Source organism: Falco punctatus, assembly GCF_963210335.1.
Source record: "Falco punctatus genome assembly, chromosome: 8".
NCBI classification, from domain to species: domain Eukaryota; kingdom Metazoa; phylum Chordata; class Aves; order Falconiformes; family Falconidae; genus Falco; species Falco punctatus.
Window position 1 is genome coordinate 55,439,359 of NC_137588.1, and position 19,977 is coordinate 55,459,335.

The 19,977-nt window shown below is 64.7% G+C and overlaps 2 protein-coding genes across 8 annotated transcripts; one reads left to right on the forward strand and one right to left on the reverse strand.

Annotated features, from left to right (window-relative positions):
* The first annotated feature begins 2,502 nt into the window (after window positions 1-2,502).
* On the forward strand, window positions 2,503-7,707 carry GPRIN1 (G protein regulated inducer of neurite outgrowth 1). The gene is made up of 3 exons (XM_080398804.1): window positions 2,503-2,957; window positions 4,110-4,204; window positions 4,408-7,707. Exons 1-3 carry the CDS (start codon window positions 2,670-2,672, stop codon window positions 5,825-5,827), a joined length of 1,803 nt encoding a protein of 600 aa, XP_080254930.1. The 5' UTR covers window positions 2,503-2,669; the 3' UTR covers window positions 5,828-7,707.
* Window positions 7,708-7,796: 89 nt separating this feature from the next.
* CDHR2 (cadherin related family member 2) lies at window positions 7,797-19,743 on the reverse strand. Of its 7 annotated transcripts, XM_080398794.1 has the most exons (33): window positions 18,780-19,743; window positions 18,362-18,440; window positions 17,841-17,899; window positions 17,352-17,417; window positions 17,123-17,262; window positions 16,799-16,852; window positions 16,474-16,563; window positions 15,791-15,880; window positions 15,326-15,448; window positions 15,105-15,248; window positions 14,888-14,963; window positions 14,577-14,683; window positions 14,267-14,497; window positions 14,020-14,175; window positions 13,627-13,794; window positions 13,297-13,358; window positions 12,963-13,203; window positions 12,622-12,858; window positions 12,274-12,343; window positions 11,572-12,186; window positions 11,237-11,308; window positions 10,903-10,952; window positions 10,637-10,788; window positions 10,312-10,414; window positions 10,143-10,231; window positions 9,852-9,926; window positions 9,380-9,457; window positions 9,234-9,294; window positions 9,004-9,128; window positions 8,758-8,871; window positions 8,513-8,590; window positions 8,352-8,409; window positions 7,797-8,146 (listed from the first exon to the last, which is right to left on the reverse strand). In XM_080398794.1, exons 3-33 carry the CDS (start codon window positions 17,884-17,886, stop codon window positions 8,027-8,029), a joined length of 3,891 nt encoding a protein of 1,296 aa, XP_080254920.1. In that variant the 5' UTR covers window positions 17,887-17,899; window positions 18,362-18,440; window positions 18,780-19,743; the 3' UTR covers window positions 7,797-8,026. The 7 variants fall into 7 exon arrangements, with proteins under 7 accessions (XP_080254920.1, XP_080254914.1, XP_080254919.1 ...); XM_080398788.1 differs by having other exon boundaries at window positions 9,004-9,294; window positions 10,637-10,952; window positions 11,572-12,343; window positions 14,888-15,248; XM_080398793.1 differs by having other exon boundaries at window positions 8,052-8,409; window positions 9,004-9,294; window positions 10,637-10,952; window positions 11,572-12,343.
* Between the last annotated feature and the right edge of the window lie 234 nt (window positions 19,744-19,977).

Genomic DNA, 19,977 nt, shown 5'->3' on the forward strand with positions numbered 1-19,977 from the left:
GGCTGGGCGGGGTGGGTACTTCAGGGCTCTTCTGATTGGCTGATTCTCTGGCCAATGAGAGGTGGGAAGATGGGGCTGGGGTCTGCGCAGGGAGAAGATGGACCAAAGGGGCGAGGCCAGCTCGGGAGTGTGGCCAGCCGGGACATGGTGTGGGGTCAGGGGCACCAGCTGGGGCCATGGGGCTGTGTGCTGCCCACCCTGCTCCCGGGGCCTGCACAGCCCCACACTGCCATCCCAGCAGTGGGGACTGTGCCTCCCTGTGTCCCTGTCCTTGGCTGTGCCCCCCCGCTGGCCCCGGGGCCAGGTCCTTGCCTGTACCCAGGGGCATCCAGGGCGATGTGCTCAGCCGCAGGGCTGTGGTGCCCTCCCACCCTGCAGGGCTGGGGCAGGCCAACCCCAGCCATGGGCTGTGTTTTGGGGCACCCAGGGCAGAGGGTACTGGCAAGGATCAGGTCCCCTCCCCAGCACCTCTGTGCCAAGGCCGCTGGGGAGGCAGCACTATTTTTAGGGTGCTCAGTGCCTTTGGATCTCCAGGTAACCAAGTCATCCCAAAGCACTGGCAGCTCTGGGCACGCTGAGGATCCTCCTGCTGGCAGCGCTTCCCCTGGAAAGGGGAGCCTGGGGGGCAGCATGGGATGTGCAGCTTCGGTCTGCCATGGGATCCTGGTGCCTCTGGGCATCCCCTGCCGCTCCCATTTGCCAGCACCCCATCAGCTCCAGAGTGGCCTCCAGGCCTGCAATTAACGTGGGCAGCCGCGCGTGAAGACGGCGTGGCTGCGAGTGGCCATGAAAAACCCATCGCCTTCCTGCCGGGCAGCCCCGGAGGGGGCACGTTCCCCTGCCAGGCACTGTGGGCTGCGTGCCACCGCACAACCGGGCACCAGCCGGCCAGCCGGCACGGAAGCAGGCCTGGGCCACACTGTGTGCCGGCTGCATGTACCTGCTTGCACCAGCGTGTGCAGGCACCGGCAGCATGCTGGTGGCTGTGGGGGAGCCCACCGTGTTCACGTGGCGCTGCCCGTGCCGGCGTGGGAGGTGGGCCGTGGCGCCGAGGGAGGGGGCTGCCATGCTACCTGTGCCGGCAGCCCCCTCCGCCAAGGGAGAATGCGCTTTTCAGGCAGCTGCCTGAGTCCTCGCGCGCTGGTAGCGCGGGAGTGTGTTGCCAAGGCAATGGGGACCATTTTACTCATCCTCCTCGCTATTGTTCTCCTGCCAGCCCCGAGGTGCCCAGGCAGGGAGAAGAGGAGGAGGAGGCAGCTGGCCTGGGATGAAGGCTGCCTGTGGGACAGGGAAGGATGCTCCCTGTGACCCCCCCAGCCAGCCCTGGTGGGGATGGGGACTTGCTGGGTGCCGAGATGCCAATGGGAATGGGGAGAGTGGCTGCCAGCAGAGCTGAGAGCAGCAGGTGGAAGCAAATACCAGCAGGATGTGACCCCGCAGCTCCCTGTAGCCCCCTGCCCTGCGGCAAAGTCCCAGCCAGGGGATGGGGGGCAGTTTGGTCTCCTCCTCTGCCAGGACTTGATCCTGCCCATGTCGTCCCTTATGCCTCCCAGGGTCTGTGCCCAGGCTTGAGTCTGATCCCACACAGGGCAGCATGGGATGTAAACCCATACTGATGCCCCACACTGCGCTTCCCCATGCTGCAGATGGGCAACTGGGCCCAGTCAATGCTGTGGGACTGGGATGAGCACACAGAACCATGGGCAGGGACAAGCACCTTGAGGGGGGGGCACACGTTGATGGGTGCAGCAATACACCCCCACACCATCCACCGTGGCCACCCGTCAGGGTGCCCAGCAGTGAGATGGGGGTGCCCTGCTCTGCCCCGGCGTGGGGGGGGAAGACAAGGCTTTTTATTATATTTCCATATCCTGCCTCCCTATTTTTAGCCTTCGGGGTTTTGTTCCAGCCTGGCTGTTTACTGGAAGGAGCATTTCCAACCTCCCTTGTCTCCAAGCAACCAGGTGTGTGTCAGCTCCCATTGTGCTGGCCTCACCCTATAGATCTATAGGGTCCATGTGTGTGTGCCAATGTTAGCCCCAAGACGGGGAACCCCATCTTGGGGTTAATGCTAGCACCCCCCTGCCCCTATAGATTTGTAGTTCCTGCCCCAATGCTGACATCCCCAGGGCAGGGAGGGGATCCTGACCCTATAGGGTGAGGAGGGGCAGCTGGGGGGTTTTCAGAGGGGTGCTGGAGGGTTTGGGGGGGGGGTGCAGGCAAGGCAAGCAGGCCGCCTTCCCCCCCGCAGCGCGAGCGGGAATGCGTGGGAAGGAGTTAGACAAAGCCTGAGCCCGGGAGCAGAGGCAGGCGCTGCCGGGAGGGAGACGGGGACGTTCTCCCCTCCCCGTCCCCCCTCCCCCCTTGGGCGAGGGGTACGCGGGAGCCCACCTCCATCCCTGCCGTGGTGGCACGTCGTCCCTGTCCCTCGGGCTGGTGGGGGTGCAGCCCCCCCGGTGATGCCTGGGAGGGAAGCGGCCGTCTCCATCACCAGGTAGGAGAGGGACCGGGCTCTGTGTCGCTGTCACACCCGCCCACGGGACCCACGCTAAGGGCTGAGGACCCCTTGACCGGGCCGGTGCCGACCATGTGCCCTGCTTTGCCCCTGCGCACCGGGGGGTGTCGGGGTGACCGTCCCCGGGGGATACGGGGCGGGATGCTAGGGGGTGATGGGTGCTCCCAGGGCGGGCCGGCGGGGTGACACCGATGGCACCGTGGGGTGTGGGGGAGGTACGCCGGGACCCCACGCTCCCCGCGGCAGCCGGCCCTCCCTCGCCTCCCCACCGCTGCCCGGGGGCGCCGGGGCGGGCGGCAGCCGGGGGGAGCGGCCCGGGGCGCGGTACCGCCCCCGCCGCCACCGCCCCACGCATGCTCGCCGCCGCTGCCGCCGCCGCGCCGGAGCCGAGCGGAGCGGGACGGGACGGGGCGGGAGCGGACTGGAGGACCCGCCGCCGCAGGTAACGGCGGCCCCGGGGCGCACGTGGCGGGGCCCGGCCGGGCACTGCGGCCGCCGCCCGCCCGGTACCGGCACCCCCGGGGCGGGGGGCGGCTATGGCGGCGGCACGGGCCCCGGGGCGGGGGTGGCCTCCCCCGGGCTGGGGCTGCCGCGGGGGCGGCTTTGTCCAGGACGCGGCCGGGGAAGCGGGGCCGGGGCGTGCACACGCGTGTTCGTGCGTGCGGGTGTGCCCGTAGCCATGTGCTGGCGTGTGCACGCCTGTGCGTGTGCACGTGCCTGTGCACACGCGTGTCTGTGCGTGTGCACGTGCCGGTGCGTGTGCACACGCGTGTCTGCACGCGCGCGTGCCGGGGTTCGCAGCTCCTCCGTGGAGCAACAGCACCGGGGCAGCACCCTAGCCCCCGGGCCGAGCACCCCAGCCCCCCCGCAGGACGTGGGGTGCTGTCAGGGCGGGGGGGGCTGTGGGGCGGTGCGGCCCCCCCCGGGAACGGGGTGCTGCGTGGGAAGATGGGGGCGGGGGGCTCACAGCCTCCGGGCCCCAGCGCTGCTGGCGGGAGTGGGTGCCAGCCTGGTCCCCGCTCCTGCCTCTTCCCTTGGCGGGGACTGACTCGGTGCCAGCCACGTCTGCTCGGCTCTGCCTGCCGTGGGACCCACGAGTGGCCGTGGCCGGAGGTGTGGGACACGTGTGCTCCCAGCTCCGGAGGGACTCAGAGCACTGGCAGAGCTGGGGGCTTCCTGCCGTGCTCCTGCTGCCGGGCTGCCCCACGGGGCTGGGTAGGGTTTGGGGCCGCTTGGGTGACGCCTGCCTGTGTCCCCCTGCCGTGGCGGGGTGCCTGCCTGCAGCCAGCTCCACATGGTGTGGCTGGGAGCTCAACACACCCTGACATGGGGCGTAGGCGCAGAGCCGGGTTCCCATGGCCGGGGGACACATCACTCCCAGCTCTGGGATGCTGGTCCCAGTGAGCACAGGGAAGGGTTTTGGCTGCCCCGCACCCCTGCCGTGCCCTGCAGCCCCCCCGACGCCCATGGGCCTGGCTGGCTCTCACCCCGCACTGTGCCCAGCTCCTCACTGGCAGGTGGGGGTGCTGAGCCCACCCTCCAGGCTCTCAGCCTTGTGCCCAGGGCTATACTTCAGCTGCTGCTCTCTCCACAGGGCTGCCCGGACCACTTCCCCCGGCTCCAGCAGCTGCTGCAGCGCCTGGAACCTGCTCCCGGTCTGGCTGTGCCGGGGGAAGGCTGGCTTTTACGGTAGGCAGCCGATGCTGTTCCTCCCTTCCCGTGGGGCTGGGCACTGCGTGCCACCACGCTGGCTGTGCAGGGGCTGGTGCATGCTCTGGGCGGCCACCCAACCTGTTGTCATGGGTGGCATGGAAAAAAAATACTTGGCAACTGAGGGGGGCTGGGAGTCTGTGCGCTGCTCCCCTCTCACTGCCCTGTCCGCTCTCTTGCAGACCTGTGGCGGGACTAGCATGGGAGAAGCCTTCCCTGGGCATGGGCAGCGCTAAGGAGCCTGAGGGGCTGCGGCTACTGAGCCGCCAGGCTGGAGCTGAGGACACCTGCGAGCCTGGTGCCAGCTCCCCTGGCTGCCCACCTGCTGGCGAGTGCCTGCCCGGCTCCGGCTGTGCCGTGGGGGGCCGTGCCATGAGGACCTGCTGCGTGGCTGAGCCGGAGGCCCAGGGCACCACGGCTGGCCCAGCAGCAGAGAAGAAGGTGCCATCATCGACGGGACTGGCTCCCAGCACGCTTCTCCCAGATGACAATGCGGAGCCGAGCGTGACGGCAGCAACAGGGAGCTGTGGGGGACCAAGTGGCCCTGTGCTTGCCTGTGGTCCCATGGGCATGGGGGTCCCTGGCACCCAGAAGGACAACATGGCCCCCGCGCCCACCCTGCCCGAGCCCTGCCTCAAGGCACCCAGCGAGGACATGGGGAACGCGCCAGGTCCTGCCAAACACGTGGCGTTCTTGGAGCCTGCCGCAGGTGCCAGAGCAGCTGAGCTTCCAAGCCAGGAGCAGCCCCAGGGTGGTGCAGGGACATCGCTGGGTGCTGTGCCCCAGCCGAGGGGCGACGAGGCTCCCAAGCGGCCCCAGGGGGATATGGAGGACCCACCCAGCGCCGGCACTGCGGCGAGTGGCGGCCGGAGCGAGGCAGGGCCGAGCCCCACCGCCCTGGGCCAGGGCAGGGCTGAGGGGAGCCCAGCCCAGGCTGTGGGCGCCGGGAGCAGCCAGCAGCCCCAGGCAACCAAGCTGCTCTGCGAGTCCTACTCCTTTGAGGTGACCCCACCGCAGGACGCCGGGACACAGGACATGGGGACGCAAGTGGACAGCCGGGCGTCCCTGGTGTCGGTGGCTTTGAGCCCCATGAGCCCCCCCGGCGGTGCTGCTGCCTTCACCTTTCCCAAGAGGGAGCTGGGCTCTGCTGTCGCCCCACGCCTGGAGCCCTCCAAGAAGGACGCAGAGATGCAGGTGTCCATGCCCGTGGAGACCCGCTCGGTGGCCACTGGGCCCATGACACCAGTAGCCAAGTCCCCGCAAGCCTCATACCCTGAGGTGCATGTGAAGGGGACGGTGGCAGAGGAGGCTCCAGAGCCCATCCGGGAGGTGAGCTGGGATGAGAAGGGGATGACGTGGGAGGTGTATGGGGCCTCCATGGAGGTGGAGGTGCTGGGCATGGCCATCCAGAAGCACCTGGAGAAGCAGATCGAGGAGCATGGGCGGCAGGTGGTGATGACCCCGCAGAGCACCCGCACCGGCTCTGTCAAGGGAGCCCCCCGCAAAGGCGAGGCCAAGAGGCAGCCCAGCGTCTTCCGCGCTCTGCTGCAAAATGTCCGGCGGCCCCGGTGCTGCTCCCGCGCCGGCCCCGCCATGGAGTGAGTCGCTGCCTGTGCCGGTGGGGTGGGGGTGTCACTGGGCTTCTTGGGGAGGTGGGGAGGGGGCCTTGCCCCGGCGTCCTGAGACACCTGCTACCAGTGTGCAGGGCTCCTGGGGCTGGGGCGGTGACGGAGCACGGCACGCTGGGGCAAGGCATGTCCTTGCTGGGGGTCCCCCTGCCAGCCCAGGGTCCCTCCTGCCAGCCTAGCCCTGTGGAGGTGCCCTGGGACGTGAGGCTGGTACCCTGTCTGCGCTTGGTGACTTTTTCCAGTGCAAGGAAGCATGTGGCTCCTTCCAGCTGGAGGCAGCTGCTCCCGGGCATCTCTTGCTGGTGGCACAGGTCCGGAGGTGGCTCAGGGTGGGCACGGGTAGGTCACTGCTGGCTGTCCTGAACTCTGACCTCGCTCAAACGCCGGGCAGCAGCATTGCTCCCCATGCTGGAGAGATGCTGGTGCATTGCCGTGCCACCGCTTTGCCTGCCCAGGGCTCTGCCATGCTCTGAGCAGCCCATGGCCACGCACACGCAGGTCCCCATGGCTGCGCAGGGCAGGGACGTTCAGCCCAGCCCACTACAGCCCTGTTCTCTCTGCCCCGCTGCCGTGCCATGGGTGCCCCGGAGCTGGGAGGATGTGGCCACGTGGGCCACCAGGACAGATCTCAAATGGGAAAGACTGGGGCCACGCTTGTGGTGGAGAGCTGCTCGTTCCTGTCACCGTGGCTGGAGGCGCTTGAGGAGACTGTCCCCGTGGCCCCCAGCTCCCCCTACCCGGGAGCAGCCACCAGAGCCCAGGGCAGACTCTTACCACAGCTGGCAGTGGAGATGATGTGAAGCCTGCCCTGCCACTGGGCACGTCCAGCCACCTCGGTGCCACAGAGCCCCCGCGCACCGGGGATGTGGGTGCGTGTCCCGACGTGGGTCCTTCCAGCCCGCTGACTGCTCTCCTCTGACAGCAGCCCGGGATGCAGCTGCAAAGCGCTACCACTTTTTACAGCAGGGGTTTTACAGGGTGGGGGGAGGGGGGCTTTTATCGAACTGTGTTTGCATTTTTGGAGCTTTTTAAGAGACACTTTCAGCCGTGCACATCCTACCTGGAGCCACCTCCTCCCTGGTGGCCTGCAGGGCCGTGACCCTCTTTTCAAACATTTTTCCTACGTTGCCTGCACCCTGTAAGGCTGGAGAGAATTGGGAGTGAAGGGCTGGCATGCAGCGGGGTGAGCATCCCTGTGGCCAGCAGCACTGCTGCATCCTGCCAAAACGTGGGTCCTGGCCTCTCCAGCCTGGCCCCATGCAGAGGACCAGCCCCACAGTGCCACAGCGAGTGGGGGCCCAGGCCTGTGCCCAGTGCCTGATAGAGGGATGCAAACAGGGGATGCTTGGGGAGCTGCACCATCCCCTCTGGGCAGAGGTGCAGTAGGGCTCGAGGTGCTGGGGTCACCAGTGCAGCCGCCTCCCCTGCCTAAGGGGCAAGTCTTGCCCCACCCCCACCCCCCCAAATCCCCGTTGTACATCCTGGGCTGCCTCTTGCCCTGTGGGGGGCTGCGAAGGGCTCGCTGAAGCCGACAGCCAGTGCGGTGGCCAGTGCCTGCTCTGTGCTGCAGCACTCGCCAGGAGCTGGCTCTGCTCAGTGCCTTGGGGTGCTCAAGGGGTGCCGTGGCCACTTGGGGAAGACCTTGGGGCACCCCGCTGCTACCCTGCCCTGGGCTGTCTCACACCTCCAGCCCCACACTGTCGAGCTCCAGCCCACCGGTGCTGAGGCGTCATCACCTACTTCTTTTTTTTCCCCTCTTCATTTCTTTTTTGGGGGTGGCAGGGAGGAAGGGGGTGGGAGGACCAACCTGTCAATGTGGATGTTGGGTAATAAAACCTTGCACAAACCTCTGCACTGGGCTGCCTGCACCTCCCTCCCCTGAGTCTGAGCGGGGTTAGTGGACAGTGGGACAGCCCAGGGAAGGGTCCTGGGGACAAGAAGCCAGGCTGAGCCCCATGGTGGCACTCGCCTCCCCTCTGGCACCAGCCTGGCCCGAAACTGGCACCTTGTGCTGGGAGGGATGACTCCAAGCTGGCTGAGCCCCCAGGCAGATGGGCTGATGGCCACAGGACACCATGACCCCTGTGGGACAGATTTATTGCCAGCCTCTGAACACATCATCAAAGTAGCTGCCCGAGTCCTGCTCTGGCCCTGCTGCACCCCGTGTGCCTGCTCACAAGTCCGTGGTGGTGAAGGTAATGTTGGTGTACGCTGTTTTGGTGGGCTCCTTCAGGTTCAGGGTGGCCACCAGCACCTCCTTGTCAGTGGGTTCCTTCAGCTGCACTTCGTCCTGCTGCAGGGGGAGAGCATGGTCAGAGGGGATGGGGACAGAGATGGGGGACAGGGATATTCCTGTCCTTCCCAGGAGCTGAGGGCTGTCAAGGGGATGGGGTGGAAGGGACACAAAGTGTCCAGGAGCCCAGAGACCACAGCAGAGAGGATGTGGCATGCAGTGGCAGGACTCCCTGCTGGGCATCAGCAGCTCTTCGCAAACTTACCTTGGCACTGATGTCATCCCTGGGTGCGTTTACTGTGTTTTCATCCAGGGAATTCACGCTGGAGAGCAGAGGATGGGGGGTAGAAGAGAGTCCAAGCACTGGCAGAGTGGGTATGGAGGGTGATGGCCCCCTGGTCTTTGGGACCTGACTGTAGAGCTTACCTGGTCACAGAGCTGGAGTCCTCGTGGAAGCCCAGGTCGTGGGAGGGATCGAGCGAGAGGTTCAGCATGGGGTTGGCCCTGGCCAGGGATGGGTGGCAGGTGAGTGACCATCCCATGGGGCTGCAGGGGTAGCCTCGGGCAGCCATGTCCCCCGGGCATGAGGGGTGTGATAGCAAGCCCTGCAGCCCCTGGGGGGGGGACATGCCTGGGCTCCTCCCTTCTGCCGCAGGGAGCCCCCCACTCACCCCTCTGCGTTGTACTGGTTGGTGCCAGGGATGCCTGCTCCCTGCTGGGCAGTGGCAGGGCTGTATGTTGTGGCCACCTTCAGAGCCTTCATCGCACTCAGCTTCCTCTTGTAGCTGCAAAGCCCCAGGAATGGGGTGGGTGGGAAGGGCAGGGGGAGCTGGGCCATGCGATGGGGCAGGCAGGAGGGGGATGGAGGGTGGGTCTGTGTCTGGGGGTACCGGTGAGGATGAGGGCAGTGCAGTTACCTCCTGGTAGTGAGAACCAAGACCAGGGTCATGATGAGGATGAAGACGAGCAGGAACACTGCCAGTCCTGCGATGATACCAATGAACTCTGTCTCCCTGGTGGGCTTTGCCACCTCGCCGGGGCCCTGGCACAGAGCAGGGGTGAGGGCACAGCCCCAGCCAGGAGACTCCCCTCCCCCCAGCCCCACATTGGAGCCCTCTCCCTGTGCCCCTTGCCCAGCCCCACTCACGATGACAGCCAGGCCCAAGTTCACCAGCTCAGCCAGGCCCAGCGGGTCAGACTGTATGAGCCTGCCAAGGAAAGCGGAGGCGTGAGCGGCAGCGCCGGTGCGGGCACGTGGCAGTGCCTGTGCGTGGCCCCCGTCCCAGCACACACATGCTCAGCTGGTTGACGTCCAGGGCAGTGCCATTGCTGTAGACGAAGTATGCCTCCATCACCGACTTGGCTTCCACCCTGTGGGATCAAAGAGATGGGGTGAGCAGGTTGCGGTGCTGCAGCTGGAAAGCAGCTGCACCCCCTGCAGCCCCCGGCTGTGGTGGGGACCTGCCTGCCCTGTCCCATCCATGGGATGGGGGCACCCTCCCTCCACTGCCAAACCACCTGGCTCCTGCCCTACTCCCCACAGCTCCTCCTGGGAGGTGGGAGAGGCAGGTCCCACCACCCACCATGCCCAGTGGTGCTGCCAGGAGCAGGGCGTGGGTGCCATACTGTTCTGGCTGTGGCGGTTGCCCTTCTCGGTGTACAGGTCTTGCCTGTACACCTTGTACGTGGTGCCCTGCCCCTGGGTGATCCCCCCGCAATGCCACCAGTGTATCTCCTTCCCCACCACCTGCAGAGCCCAACTCACTGGGAGGTGCGGGTGTCCTCCATGCTCCGGATGGCCACCACGTAGACCCCTGCCTTGGTCGCAGTGGTCAGTGCCCTAGGAACAAGAGGGATAGAGGGAGGCTGGGCCTGGCATCCTGCTGCTGTGCCCATGGGTGTAGAAAGCAGCTGGACCCCCTGCAACCCCCAGCTGTGGTGGGGACCTGCCTGCCCTGTCCCATCCATGGTTCATGAAGCTGGGAGACACGGCCAGCGTGCTTGTGTCCCCTGCTGCGCAGCCGTGCACCCCCAGCCCCAGCCTGGCAGCCCTTACACTTTGATCTTTTCAGAGTTAGTCTGGACTTCATCCACTGTTGCCAGAAACTGGAGGCGAACACGGTAGCTCTGATCCACCGTGAAGATCTGCATGTGGAAAGCAGGAGTGAGTGGGGCTGGGCAGGGTGCAGCGTGTCCCCAGATGGGGGGATGGGGGTGACACTCACATTCAGCGTGGTCTGTGCTCTGTGCACTGGTGCCTCACAGTCCTGAGCCTCCACTGTCACCTGGTACTGCCCCTTCAGCGAGCCATCGAGGTTGCTGGCCACCCTGCAGGGACAGGGACATCAACAATTCCACTGGGCTGCACAGGATGTCCCCAGGATGGCACTGCCATCCCCCAAGCTCCACCCTGCCACCATGCCCAGGGCAGGACCCCAGGATAGCTTTGTCCCCTCTCCAGCCTGTGCTGGCCCTGCCTGAAGGTCTGCCTCCCAGCAGGCAGGAGCCGAGCTGCTCTCCCCCAGCCCTGGCCTGGACCCATGGCCTCACTGGATGCTCCCGATGTAGCCGTCCTGCTCGGGCTTTGGCACCACCTTGAAGAGGTTCTCAAAGGGCCGGCTGGCCCCATTGTCCTCCACGAGCACCACGCTGACGATGGAGAAGGTGATGGTTCCTTTGAGCCCTGAGTCAGCGTCCGTGGCCTGCAGGGACAAAGTGTGGCAGGAACACAGATGGGAAGAGCCACCACCTGCCCGCGGTGCAGACAGGCAAGCCCAGCTCCGCAGACAGACAGACACATGCACACAGCTCCTCACCTTCACGGTAGCCACTTGAAGGTCCACAGGAGAGATTTCAGGGACAACCACTGCCGGGGAAAGACAGGCGGATAGCCTGGTCATGCTGGTGTGCAGCCAGGCTTGCTGCAGACCCCATGCCCATGCAGCCCCAGGGCTCAGCAGAGCTCCGAGCATCCCCCCACTGCCCTCAGCCCCACAGCCTTCATGGAAAGCACGGAGTAACCCCAGCCTGGCCCCTGCACCTCTCACAGCCCTGTCCTGGCTGGGGAAGGTCCCCACTGCTGAGCAGTGTGGCAGAGCATATGCGGGTGCAGAGAGGAGCCCACAGGACACACCAACCCCGGCTGCTCACCAAAGGTCTCCGAGATGGGCAGGAAGAGCGGCGTGTTGTCATTCACATCAGTGATGAGGATCTGCAGGGTTTCTGCAAATGTCCCAAAAGCAGAGCTCCAGTTACCAACAGAGCAGCCCTGCAGCACCCTCCTCCGCTTCCCATGGGAGCCCTGTCCTAGCAGGCACAGGTCTCTGGTGGCAGGGACCAAAAGTGCTGGGGGCACCCTCCCTCCACTGCCAAACCACCTGGCTCCTGCCCTACTCCCCACAGCTCCTCCTAGGAGGTGGGAGAGGCAGGTCCCAGCACCCATCACGCCCAGTGGTGGTGGCAGGAGCAGGGAGTGGGTGTCGTACCGTTCTGGCTGTAGCGGTTGCCCTTCTCGGTGTACAAATCTTCAGCCCGCAGCGTGAGCACCACCCTGTCACACAACTCATAGTCAATGTCCAAGCTGTTCACCAGCACCGAGCCATTGGGTGCCAGCACAAACCAGTCCCAGCACACCTCCCCAGCGCTGCTCGCCCCCTTGAAGCAGGCAACTGCCAGCTTCTTGAAGACCAGCGAGTGGTTGGTGTCTGGGTCAGAGGCGAGCAGTGTGTGGACCAGACCCTGCTGCGTGCCGTTCTCGCTCACGCGTACATCCTGCAGCGAGGGCAGCAGGACAGTGGGGGGCTCGTCATTGATGTCTAGGATGTGGACCACCACCGAGACGTTGGCCTTGTCCCCCACATTGTCCGCAGCTGTGTTCTCTGCCAGCACCACCAAGGAGAAGAACTTCTGCTGCAGGGTGTCATAGTCCAGGGACATGTCAGGGTCTACGGACAGCTGCCCGCTGTAGTGCCCTGGCCCCAGGGAGGATGAGCGGATCAAGAAATTGCTGGAACCACTGCCCCTCTGAAGTAGGAAGGAAATGCGGGAATTTATCTCTGTTCGGTCGGCATCTGTGGCCTCCACCTCACCCACGAGGGATCCTGCAGATGGAGACAGACACTCAGCAGCCAGCAGGCACTGACTCTGGACCACTGCTGGTCCCATGAGCCTGGCCACGCAACTTCTACCTGGAGAGTCTTCAAAGACTGAGAAATTATAGGACTGGCTGAGGAACACGGGTGCATTGTCATTCACGTCCTGCAGGAGACAAAGCACACGGTTATAGCTGCTCCAGGAAACAGGGTCCCCAAGAGCTGGCTGGGAACAGGAGTGTGGGCACCTGTCTGCCCACAGGCAGGAGGCACACAAACCCTCTCCTGCCTCCCTGGATCAGCTATTTCACCTGCCTCCACAGAGAGCTTGGGGACACGGTGCCTGTGCCACGGCCAGGGATCCAACATTCCCTCCCTGCCCGTTCATCCCATCTCCAAGCCCTTGCCTGCCCCAGTGTGTCCCCGCTTGTGCCCAAGGCTCACCCCCACAGTGATGGTGACGTTCACTGCGATGGTGTGCTGCGGCACGCCGTGGTCGTACACCTCCACCGTCACAACCATCTGCCCCCGCGCATCTTCCAAGGCCTCGCGGTCCAGCGGCTCCTTGCTGTGTATCTCATCTGTGGCCGCATCGATGGTGAAGTTGTCACTGAACGGTCCTGGCAAGATCTTGAAGCCTAATTTGCTGTTGTTATTGCCAGGCTCGTCGTTGTCAATGGCCTGAAAAGGTCAGCAGTTGGAATGGGGCTGTCTGGCACCTTGGGGACAATCTCTGCTCCTCTCCGACAACCCCCATCATCCCCTCCACTTCCATTGGTGCACACCTGGATCCGCGTACTGACGTTCTGCCCCTCTTCCACTGAGATGAAGTAGGAGCCGGTGATGATGGGTGCTATGTCATTGTCATCCAGCACAGTGATCTCCAGCACTGTGGTGCCCACTAGGTTGCCCCCATCCTTGGCCTGGAGGTTGGCGTGGTAGATGGAACGAGTCTCCCGGTCCAGCAAGCTCCCATTCTGCACCAGCAGTGCCCCAGTCGTGGTGTTCACCATGAAGATTTTACGGCTACAGCATACACAGAACCGTCACTGGCGCTCAGGCCTGGAGCCCCCTCGCCAGGATGATGCCCCGGTCATGGATGGCTGTGCCCCTACATACATGTTCTCTGGGAGCAGCTGGTAGGTGATCTGGCCCCAGGCACCACTGTCCGGATCATAGGCCTAAAAAAGAGAAGGAAGCATCTGGTCAAATTGTTTCAGCCCCTAGAGCAGTGATGATTCTGGGGCACTGGCTGCTGGCAGTGAGCACCCCAAAAACATGGCCCTGATGGGCACGAGGTCCCACACCCTGTGGGCCCACTGTCACTGTCTCCTTTCTGTGTGCATGGAGAGACCAGTGCCCTCAACACAAACTGCACTAGCAGCCAGGGGTGCCCAGCATCCTGCTTGGGGGATGTAAACTGTGGCTGCTCCCTGCCCAGCGCCTGACCGTGATGTTTGGGGAGATGACGGTGCCAGCAGGGCTGTTCTCCATCACGCTTAGGCTGTAGGTGCTCTGGGGGAACTCAGGGATGTGGTCATTGCTGTCAGTGATGCTGATGGTCACGGTGGCTGTGGAGCAGCAGTTTGTGGGGTTCCCTGTGTCATTAGCAACAATCTGCAGGACAGAGAAGCGACAGTGTCTCCCACGGTTCCTCAAACATGAGAAAGAGACTTTTCACACTCCAGCCCAGCCCCCCTGCACCAAACAAGTTGCCAGGGCAAAGGCGTGTTCTGCTTTGGCTTCTGAATCCTGCAGGAGAAGGGCTATGTGTCCCCTGTACCCTGGCATATGCAGGGAGCTGGGACTGTCCCCATGGCAAGCCAGCACTACAGGTCCCACCTGCACCACCATGAAATGGCTTATCTCGTAGTCCACAGAAGACGGGTCTTGCACCAGCAGCTGGACCTCCCCTGTGCCCACGATCTTTGTGGGGGAGACAGTGAAGGCGCTGGCATTCGGGCCCTGCAGGTACAGCCCATAATTGCTGTTGATGCTCTGCCAGGGAGAGAAACGCAGGAATGAGGGTGGGTAGTCCAGGCAGGACAGACACCTGCACCCTGGCCCAGCTCCCTGGGCAGGCTGCCACCTTGTCCGGGTCATGGGCAACGATGCTGAGGTTGGACACGGGCAGTCTGGAGGAGGAGTGCTCTATGATGTTGCCCCTGAAGTTGTTCTGGGCACCAGTGGAGAAGTTGCAGCTGGGGAGGGAGCAGTGGTAGAATTGGGGCTTGTTGTCATTGACATCGGTCACCATGACCGTCACCAGGGTGCTGGCCTGGGCCACCTTGCCGTGGATGTCCAGCTTCTTCTCACGTGCCTGGACAGGAGGAGAAAGCAGGTTGGAGGGGCTCGGGGAGAGGATGAAGATGGGGTTCCCCTTGCTGCCTCCTACTCACCATGACTTCCAGCAGCACTTCCTCGCCTGGCAGCTGCTCACGGTCCAGGGACCCGCTCACAGTGATGATGCCCGTTGTGTCATTGATAGCAAAGGGAATGCTGGCATCTAGGGCAAGGGGACAGCAGGAACCAGCTGCAGCCACCGAGAAACGCAGGCCTGGCCCTCTCTCTGCCAGAAAGGCAGGCTGGCGGCACCTGGGAGCCCAGAACCAGTCTCTGTGGTGCCCCTTGCTGCCTGATAACCCTGCCTACCCATCCCCCCCCTGCTGCTGCTCACCCCCTGCCCATCCTGCCCTGCCCCATCACTCACTGGTGATGCTGTAGGAGATTTCATCATTCACCCCTGTGTCTCTGTCCATAGCGGTGACGGTCAGCACAGTGGTGCCCTGCAGGGACATGGCCATCAGGGCAGGACCTAGGATGTCTCCAGCAGCACCCATGCCTGGTGGTCCGGCACCCTGGGGTGTCAGAGCCCCCAGAGAGGGCAAGGGGTAGGGACATGCCACCGGGGTAGGTGGGCTCCTTACCAGGGCACAGTTCTCGGGCACAGAGCCGGAGTAGGGCTCATTGAGAAACCGTGGGTCCAGGTTGGGCAGGTCACGGATAGTCAGGGTCAGGTAGGCTGAGCTCTTCTGGAAGATCAACTCATTGTGCAGCATGCCCCCGCTGTCCTGGGGAGCAGAGTACCTGTTAGTCCCACAGCCCCCTTACCTGGCAGTCCCGCTCCCCCAGCCCAGCTGGCCCCCACCATGGCGAGGATCTTGAGCTGGTAGAAGGTGTTCTTGGCATAGTCCAGTGAGCCATTGAGCATCACACTCCCGTTGGACAGGATGTAGAAAAGCCGTTGATTCTTCATGCTGTCTGGGATCACCTGAGCAGGGGACATCAATTCATCACCGTGCCACCAAGGCAGGGAGCAGAGGTCCCCCAGCAGAGACGGGAGCTAAACCCCCACCCTTCTGCCGAGCTTGGCCCACGGACCGTGGGGACCCCCTATCACCTGGCTCATCCCCAGTTTGCAACTGTTCAGCACCTTGCACCCACTGCCCAGCGGGTGCAAAGCCAGCCCCCTCCTGACCCAACACGTACCCCTGCTCCTGCAGAGCCACGGGGCTGCCGCTGTCCGGGCCCCCCAGCACCTCTGTCCCACAGGGGTGGCTCAGGGGTGGTTTTAGGGTATGGCATGCCCCACTCTGCAATGAACTGTGCTCACCTCCTCGATGCTGTAGCTGACTTTGGAGGCGTTCCCTGTGTCGCTGTCGTTGGCAAACACGGTGTAGATGGTGCTGTTGGGTTTCATGTTCTGGGCACACAGGAGGGTGGTTGTGGCATCACCCAGGAGAGCAGGGGGGTTGGTGCTGGGCCAGGCCCCTGACAGTCCTCCTGTGGGGTGGTCTGGCCCCACAGGGTTCCAGGGGCTGCCCAGTGCATCCCCACGCAGGGATGAGCTACTGCCGTTGCTCATGCTAGGCACGATCCCCCCTGCCACTCTCCCTGGGAGCAGAGCCTGCCCCCCAGCCCTGGGGGGGAGCTGAGCTCAGCCCCACTCCCCGTCTGCACCCTGATCCTGCCTCACCCTGGTGTGGGCTGAGCGGCAGCTTGGGCACTCCCTGGTCAGAAACTCATCACAAGGGCAGAGTCCCATCCATGTGTCAGTGCCTTGGACTGTCACAGAGGCACCTGCCGGGAACTGCCCCGGCATGGAGTGCTCCCAGGTCAGCCGTGCGGGCTGCACCATTGCCCCATGCCCATGCCCACCATCACCACACACCCAGGTGTGGGGGTCACCCCATTCCTGGTGCACTGTTGTCCTGCTACCAGCACACTCATGCCACAGGAGCCACCCAGCACCCCTGTCCTGCTGCCCACAGGGGCCAGGAGGTCCCAGGGAGGTACCTCGGGGATGGATGTTTCATACGGCAGGTGCTGGAAGACCGGGGCGTTGTCATTACGGTCCTCCACGATGATTGTGAGTTTTCTGGAGACCTACCAGGGAGGACATGTGATGGGTGTGGGAGATGGTGCCTGGCAGAGTTGGGTGCAGTTTTGGCACCCTGTGGCCACCATGGCTCCGAAGCCAGCCAGCATCACCCACCCCTGGGCAAAGTCCACCTCCAACCCCCTTCCCTACCGAGCCTCATCCACAGTCCCACTGAGACCCTGCTCCCTTCCCTGTTCCCATCACCCACGTCAGCCACCCAGCCCATGCCCCAGCACTCACTGCGTCGTTCATCCCATCAGACACCCTGACGGTGATGGTGAGCTTGGCATGGAGCTGGGGGAACACAAGGCAGGACTTGGTCAGGCCAGGTGGAGCTTAGTCCTTGGGTGGTTAAGCCTCAGTGCCCTCCCACATACCATCCCTGGGTGGGATGCTTCTCCCACATGGCTTTCCCCCCACCAGAGCTGGGCTCCAGGGCCAGGGGGTGACCCACAGTAGCACTGTGAGCAGCTCTCCCACAGGGCTCATGGCTCTGCCCTCTGTCCTCACCACCACAGGCTGCCCAGCTCAGGCAGGGACATCTGCCCTGGTCTCTGCTCTTACCTCACGGTCCAGGGTGTTCCTCAGCATCACGTTGCCTGTCTGGGCATCAGCAGAGAAGTAGAAGGCCTCTGGCCCACTGATGCTGTAGGTGAGTGGGTCCCCGTCTACGTCAGTAGCTGTCAGCTGGAAAGCATGCTGGCCTGGGGGCACAGGCAGTGTCAGCCCCTGCCCAAGGACCCCCAGCCACTCCTCCTGCACCCCAGAGCTTCTGCGAGACTTCCCCACTCACCCAGCTCCAGGTCCTCAGGCACGTAGACAAAGGACATGTTGAAGAAGGGAGCTGCGTTGCCTGAAACTACAAGGAGATGGGCTGAGCACCACCCCTGCACCGAGCTCCGCCAGCACCCTGCACCCAGAAGCACCTACTGAGCTCCAACCCCAGCTCCCGGCCGTGGATTTGGTCTCCAGGTGAGGCAGGTGAACGAACCAGCCCTCACTTTCCCCGTGATCATCCCACACCTCCCACCTCCAGACCTCCAGCTGGAGGACAACTCCAGCTGCAGCACCCATGCCAGATGTGATCCACACTGCGGAGCTGCCTGCCTGCTCTGCCTGCCGTGGAGCAGCAAGGCCGTCATTGGGTCACCAAGGTGCCATTGGGGTGGGCAGCTGTTTTGGGGGTCCTAGCTGTCCTCAGGGAATTCAGAATGAATGCGGGGGGCTGAAAGCCTCCAAAGCCTCCCATCCACCCGTGCCAGCTGCCGAGCAAAGTCCTCACCTGTCACCAGGAGGAAGGGGAGCAGCACCAGTGAGTTCCATGCCATCCTGCCTGCACGCCTGTAGGAGAACAAGCACCTGAGGCTGACGGCTGCCTGCTGCCACCAGCCACCCCACATCCCTTCCGGGGGATGGCACAGGAGGAGCTGGGGGGGGGACAGTCCCCTCTGCTGAGCCAGGCTGGTGAGCAAGCACCAGGCTTTGTGCCACATCACCGAGCACAGGCTTCTTGGGGACGTGGCACAGGGGGACAGGGTTGGCCTCCAGGTGCCGGAGATCATAGGGGTGCTTGGGGACCCCAGGAGCCTCTTCTGGGCATGGCTGGAGGCTCCATTGTTTGGGGTCAACTGAGCCTCTCCAAGCAGCGCTTGGAGCCCAAGAGCAATCCATGACATCATGGTGGTGTCCCCCTCCTCATGTCACGGCCTGTGGGCAGCCCCACAGCCAACAGACACCCCCGCCTCCCTCCAAGACCGGACCCCAGTGCCCATGGGGGCCAGGGCAGGGGCCGACATCCCTTACCTGTGGCTGCGTCACTTGGGATGCTGCTGGGCAGGCTGCTCTGCGCTCGCACCCTGACACCACCAGAGACCTTTGCCTCCTGCAGTAAACACGTTCATCAATTATTAACTGCAATTAAGGGGTGAGAGATACCTCCCTCATCTTCCTTATTCCTTGTGTTCATCCCCCAGCTCCTGCCCAGTCCAGCTCGACGCTCGCTCCCCAGCCCCCCAGGTCCCCCCACTGAGTGCCTTCCCCCACGATTCAGCCACCCCAACCTGCACCCATGGGACTCCGGCTCCCAGGAGGGATGCAGAGGGATCTTGAACCGCCCCAGGGGACTGGAGAGGGGCTGGGGAAATGCCCCACAGCCCCTGGGCTGGGGACACCAGGGTCCCACCGGGACAGGGGGTGGGCACCAACCCTGTGGTGCAGCTACCTGGGTGGGTGCCTGGGGCCCTCTGCACCCCTCTGCCACCCACTCCCCTCTGCAGGGGCTTGGACCAGCCTCCCTGACCTACTTGGGACTCACTGGGGACAAGGGTGGATTGTGCAGCTCCATTCAGGCAGAAGAAGGATGGGAGGTGGCGGGCGGTGAGAGGGACATGGCCAGCCCTGGGCCTGTGGGACCCCCACCTCTGTGGCATCGGGCTCCCTTCAGCCTTGTTCCCTGGGGAACCCACGGGGTCTGGATGGCCGGGAAGCTCTGGGATTCCCCCAGCCACCCAGCCTGCTCCGAGGTCCCCATCTCACTGCACACCTGGGTCAGGGAGCCTGCAGAGAAGGGGCTACAGGGGCCCAGCCTGGGAGATCCCCCTTAGCAAGCCCCTCCAGGGCTGGTCGAGGACCCCCCCAGCCCATGCAAAAGCTGCCTCGGGACACCCCCACAGACACCCCATGGGCTGCCTGGGGGTACTCCTGGAGACCCCTGGGCTGGCCCAGGATTAACCCGCTGAGCCCCCCGGGGCTGGTGCTGGACACCCCTCTACAAACTGCCCGCGGCTGTCCCGGAACGCCCCACTGCTCCGAAGGGCTGGCCCGGGATATCTTCCCCAGCACAGCCCCGGTCCGGCTTTGGTGTGCGCTGCCACTCGGAGCATTACGGCCGGAGCGCCATACAGCGCGGTTTGGGTGGCGCCGCGCTTGGGCATAGTACGGCGGGAGGGGAGCGGGCGCGCCCATCGGCGCGGCGCGGGGTGGTGGTGGTGGCGCGGCCGGTTCCATCGGGGCGGCGGGCGCAGGGGCGCCATGAGGCGGGGCTGAGGCCGGGCCGAGGCCGGAGCGGGAGCGGCACCGGGACGGACACCGAGCCCGGCGGGCCCGGCCGCCGCGCCATGCGAGCGGGCTGAGCGGCAGGCAGGGCCGGGGCAGGCACCGAGCGGCCCGCGAGCGCTGGGGGCGCGCCTCCGGTAGGTGCGGGGCGCGGCGGCGGCCGCGGGCCTGGGCTGCGCGGGGCAGGGCCGGTGCACCGGGAAAAGGCGGCGGGCTGGGCCCGGGGCTTGGGGAAGGAGGTAGGGAGAGCTGGTGCAGCGGGGTGGGGAGGCCGGCCCCGGGGCAGCGGGGAGGGCGGCAGGCAGAGCCCGTACAGGGCGCAGGCCGGGCCCGGTGCTCGGGGGACGGATGCGCGGGCCGGCGAA

Bases quoted from the DNA above. Each gene is read 5' to 3' on its own strand.
- CDHR2 (XM_080398788.1), bottom strand. From the start codon at position 17,886: ATGGCATGGAACTCACTGGTGCTGCTCCCCTTCCTCCTGGTGACAG. The intron at 16,853-17,122 runs GTAAGAGCAGAG...GTGTTCCCCCAG, and splicing joins GGAACACCCTGGACCGTGAG to CTCCATGCCAAGCTCACCAT. The intron at 11,309-11,571 runs GTACGACACCCA...GGACATTTGCAG, and splicing joins CAACCGCTACAGCCAGAACG to AAACCCTGCAGATCCTCATC.
- GPRIN1 (XM_080398804.1), top strand. From the start codon at position 2,670: ATGGGTGCTCCCAGGGCGGGCCGGCGGGGTGACACCGATGGCACCGTG. The intron at 2,958-4,109 runs GTAACGGCGGCC...CTCTCTCCACAG, and splicing joins TGGAGGACCCGCCGCCGCAG to GGCTGCCCGGACCACTTCCC. The intron at 4,205-4,407 runs GTAGGCAGCCGA...GCTCTCTTGCAG, and splicing joins GGGGAAGGCTGGCTTTTACG to ACCTGTGGCGGGACTAGCAT.